The sequence below is a fragment of the Cibotium barometz genome, chromosome 52, assembly GCF_041138505.1.
Source record: "Cibotium barometz isolate CiBa-2024 chromosome 52, ASM4113850v1, whole genome shotgun sequence".
NCBI classification, from domain to species: domain Eukaryota; kingdom Viridiplantae; phylum Streptophyta; class Polypodiopsida; order Cyatheales; family Cibotiaceae; genus Cibotium; species Cibotium barometz.
Window position 1 is genome coordinate 17680462 of NC_141097.1, and position 5215 is coordinate 17685676.

The window sequence follows — 5215 nt, forward strand, 5'->3', positions numbered from 1 at the left end:
TGAACAAAACATGGGTAAGGTGTTAAGCCTTGATTCTAGGTGGACACTTATGTGAACAACCCTTTGGACATATGCCCACATGTGGTTGCCTTCCCTAGCAATGTAGAGCCCTTTTGATTGGATTGCAAATGATGCTTAGGGTTGGTTACAAATGATGCTTGTATATGCCCAATGTCCATCAGCAATGCTTGTATATGCCCAATGTCCATCAGCAATGCTTGTCTGTGTTCGTCATCTAGAATGCTTGCCTGCAAGGCTTGGGAGAGGAATCTTCCCAACTTGCAAATGATGCTTGTATATGCCCAATGTCCATCATCAGATGATTGGTTACAAATGATGCTTGTATATGCCCAATGTCCATCAGCAATGCTTGTCTGTGTTCGTCATCTAGAATGGTTGCCTGCAAGGCCTGGGAGAGGTGCACAACATGGCCCATGGGGGCACCACCTAGAAAACACAAACAAAATGACCATCAAATTTTCCAAGGTGCATTTTCATAGTTTAGTCATAGATCCAAGGGCCTAAAGAGCAAGGGTTTGAGCTTTCTTATGACCTACTAAGCATTCTTCTTGTGCAGCGGCAGATGATGCATAGACGGGGAGAAACTGCGTGCCCCCTTCTCCAGCCCAGGTATTCCTTTTCTTGCTGTTCTGCACTGTGCCTTCGTTTCTGTCTCTTTGTCTCTTTCATGGTTTGCACACACACGCTCACACAGGTTCAGAGCTTCTGTGTTCTAGGGTTTCCATGTCCTAGGGTTTTTGAAACCTCACTGGCCTTTCCTTGGACTGTTCTAGGGTTTCCTATCTGCATGCCCTCGTCGTCTCCAGGCAGAAGAAGCCCTAACTGAAGAGGTTTGAGATGGGTGACAATGGTATTGCTGGCCCCCCTGCAAAGAAGAGAGGGGCTTCGCGGCAGATCGCGAAGGATGATGGCTCTGATTCTGAAGGTGGTAGCTCTGCTTCCCTAGAGTCTGGATCTTTCCAGAAGGCTCCGGAGGAGGTTTTGGCCAGTCGCAGAATTGTAAAAGTGCGGCGCAACCCGGTCCCTGCCGCAGTGGCTGCTCCCAACCCTTTTGCCTCGATCCGTCTGGTGGCCCCCTCAATGGCAGTGAGTACAGCCCAGGCTTCGGAAGGAGGTTGTAGTAAGGATTCAGCTGCAACACCAAGTGAAGAAGATGAGAAGGGACCAGGTGGTGCATGTGCGGTTGAAGATGGTGGAAAGGGTGAGCAGCATACTGGAGATGAGGTAAGAGATGGTGGAGAAGGTAAACAGCATGTTGGAGAAGGTGTTGAAGATGTTGGAATCGATAGACAGGATGGTACGGCGACAGCGAGTGCAACTGTTGCAGAAGAATGTGGAAAGGAGACATGTGATGGTGAAAATACCGAGATCTGTGGCTTTTTGAAGGTCGAAGGTGGGAGTTATCAGCCAGTGTTGGTTGCTTCTAAAGAGGGTGGCTTAGGGGATGGAGATGGTGCCAAGGGCCAATCGGATGATGGGAAGGGTGATAATCAGCCAGTATTGTTGGCAGCCACAGACAAGGGTCCAGGGGTTAGAGATGATGGTGGGGGCCACCCAAACTGTGAAGGCAAGAACACAACGGAAGTGAATCAGAGTGGATTGTCTGAGCAAACGGGGGAAGCAAAAGTTCAGAGTTTGGCCGCACCATTGGTGCCAAGCTCTTCTGACAAAGCTGCCTCTAAAAGTCCGTTGCCATCCCTCAGAACAGCTTTTCCTGGATCTTTCTCATTCGGTACGGCACCTTTGGCTTTTGAAACTCCCACTGGGTTCGCATCATTTAGCTCATCTTGGAAAACATTTGGTTCTGGCTCTATGTCTGGAACAAGTTCTGGATCAGCTTTTGCCTTGAAGCCAGCCAGTGAGGGAGCCTTCACTACCCCGTCAACAGCATTTAGTAGCAGCAATGGCTCTACCTTCCAGCTATTTAGCACCCAACCCAGCACTGGTTCACTAACTGCAGCGCCTTCCTTGCAACCACCTGCAAGCTCTATTCAATTTCAGGAGGTTCTCGTACAGACGGGAGAAGAGCAGGAAAAGGTGGTTTTTGGAGCAGATGCTACTCTTTTTGAGTTCGTGGATGGCTCATGGAAAGAACGTGGGAAGGGAGAGCTCAAGGTGAACGTCCCGGAAGACAAAACGGCTAAGCCGAGACTGCTGATGAGGGCTAAAGGGAACTATAAGCTACTTCTGAATGCGGGCCTTTTTGCAGACATGAAGATGACCAGCATGGACAGCCGAGGGGTCACATTTGCATGTGTGAATAGTGCAGCAGAATGCAAAAACAGCTTGACGACTTATGCAGTGAAATTTAAGGATGGCCTGTCTGCGGGAAATTTCAGGGATGCTGTCGATGCACATAAAATTGTTTCCCTTGGAGGTCTGAAAACTCCTGAAAATTCACCCAGGGCTCTTCACGAGTCTTGATATTTTCTTGATGCTGTGGGGACATAAGTTGCTAGCAAATGATGTCTACGAGGATGAGAGGCTGGTTTTGCAGTCTTGTGAAGACCCAAGGAAACATACTAGTTGACTATGCAAGCATTTGATGATGGCAGATTAACTGTCTCAATATATGAACTTGCATATGCATACAGATGTATGGTAAGGTGTCAGAAGCTCTCAGGAAATACCAAATAGGTGTAGGTGAGTACCTTTTTCAGACATTTGTTGGGCTTTCAGGTTTAAGGAGAGGGGCAGCTGTGTAAGGTCTATGGCTTTTTTGGTGGTTTCTGTTGCTATATGCCCACATGAAAATCACGCTTGTGTGCCATTGGTTGCGCCGAACATTCTGAATGTTTTCTAACGATTTATTCAATGAATGTTGACCTTGTCCTTGTCTTCTCTTCCTTGCTTACATGCGTAAACTCCAGGTTATTATGGTTTAACAATTATTTCCACAGATAGAAGACATGCTGCATGTCAGCGATCTACCTCTTAGCAGCAGACAGATTTTTTACCTTTCTTGGCCAATGTGTGCTTCTTATGGGCATATAGATGAATTAGTGTTGGAGATAGTGGTACCTAATTTCATTGACATGGATGTGAAAAAGCTACCAATGGGAGAAAGACTAATAGATGATTCCATTCAACAAAGCTATTGGATGTGAAAGGATATTCTTTGCACAGACTCATAGACAAAACACTCACACAAGCTCAGAGAGCAATAGAGACGATAGCAATAGTTGGAATGTACTCAATTGGATAATGAGCATGTGGAGTACAACATACTAGTAGCCCTTAGAGGGCTGGCGTGGTTGGTAACACACCAAGGGTGTGTTCTCATGGGAAAAAAAGCCCTGCCATCACAAGGTAAGAAGTGTCCGTGATCAACTTTGTTCATAGCTGAACTACCTAGACGCAGAAGTCTAACACAGACTCATGGACAAAACACACGTACAAGCTTAGAGAGCAAAATAGATGATAGCGATAGTTGGAATGTACTCAATTGGATAATGAGCACGTGGAGTACAACGTATTAGTACCCCTTAAGAGGACTGACGTGGTTGGTAACACACTAAGGGTGTGTTCTCATGAAAAAAAATCCTTGCCAACACAAGGTAAAAACTGCTTGTGATCAGTTTTGTTCACACCTGATCTTCTTGGAGACAGAAGGCTAAAATCCCTTTGAAGTGAATGGCGTGAACTGATATAGAGTGTAGCAGATTACCCTAGTAGAGGTATAAGTTTAGAGCTTATCGAAAAGCTTCAAACTTCTCCCTAGAAAGGGGCTTGGTAAAGCCATCTGTCACATTGGCTTGTGTCGGTACGTAGGTCAAGGTTCTCTCTCTAGCATGGAGCCGTTTCTCGACGTAGTGATAATGCACCTCAATGTGTTTTGTTCATGCATGGAATATCGGATTCCGTGCAACTGCTAATGTGCTCTAATTGTCAGACTAAAAGGTGGTAGCAAATTAGCAAATTGTTGTCCAATACCAAGATCACCCAAAAGACGACGAAGCTAGACACATCCACAGTAGCTGTGAATGTTGCCCTGTATCCAGCTTCATAGTTGGATGTGGCTACTACTGTTGGTTGCTTCTTGCTGAGCCATGAGATATATGAGCTGTCAAGAAGGAAATATCCACTGGTTGACACTCGTGTGTTAAAACATCTTGCCTAGTCACTGTTTGTGTAGGCAGACAAGCATAAAGACGATGCATTGTTGTAAAACAATGCATAGTGCTAAGTGCCTTGAAGATAGCGGAAGACACGTTTCATTGCTTGCCAATGTCGACGAGTGCCAGGACAATGCATAAACCTGATCAATTGTGACACTGCATATTGAAAGTCTAGTAGGGTGTTGCACAGATAAATAAGGTACTCGACAGCTTGCTGATAGGTGGCTACATCAAAAGAATTTTCAATTGACAGGCGGAGACATGGTTTTATAAGAGTAGAAACAGGTTTGCACTTTGTCATTTGAAAGCAGCTGTTGAATGTATCTTCATTGAGATAACATGATGTCCTCCTTAGTCGGAACAAACTGGATACCCAAATAATAATGCAGAAGATCCATGTCGAAAACGTCAAATGTATTCTATAGGTCAGCAATAAAAGTTGCAATGTGCCCCTCGTCAAGGCCTGTCATGAGTAGATCGTCTACATAAAGATTGAGAATAAGGAGATGATTGCTTTTCATGTGGACATAAAGAGTGCTTTCAGTGGAGCTATTCTTGAAACTGGCAAGGGAGTAAGTATGCATGTAACTTTTGATACTAAGCACGAGGAGCCTGTTTAAGGCCATATAGTGCTTTACGCAATCTGCATACCTGATTCTCTGCACCCTGCTGAACAAAGCTAGGAGGTTGCGTGACATAAACCTCTTCTTGCATATCACCATTCAGAAATGTAGTTTTGACATCCAACTGATGCACGTTCTAACCTTTATACGCAACTAATGCAACCAGAGTCCGAATGGTCGTCATATGTGATGTAGGTGCAAATGTCTCATCATAGTCAATGCCTTCCCTCTAGGCATAGCCCTTGGTGACTAATCAAACCTTATACCGATCAATTGAGCCATCATTCTTCCCTTTCAGCTTAAACACCTACTTGGTGTCTATAGCATGTTTGCTAGCACAAGCAGATCACATAACTCCAATGTATCATTTATGGCAATGGAATCCAAGGCGGAGCCAAGGATTCCATTGCTTAAACACCCACTTGGTGTCTATAGCATGTTTGCTAGCAGGCA

The 5215-nt window shown here is 45.2% G+C and overlaps 1 protein-coding gene across 1 annotated transcript; it reads left to right on the forward strand.

The window, feature by feature from the left end:
• The first annotated feature begins 229 nt into the window (after window positions 1-229).
• Window positions 230-2856, forward strand: LOC147608886 (nuclear pore complex protein NUP50A-like). The gene is made up of 3 exons (XM_086788396.1): window positions 230-486; window positions 578-630; window positions 795-2856. The coding sequence occupies exon 3, from the start codon at window positions 859-861 to the stop codon at window positions 2443-2445; it is 1587 nt and encodes a 528-aa protein (XP_086644522.1). The 5' UTR covers window positions 230-486; window positions 578-630; window positions 795-858; the 3' UTR covers window positions 2446-2856.
• Window positions 2857-5215: the final 2359 nt, after the last annotated feature.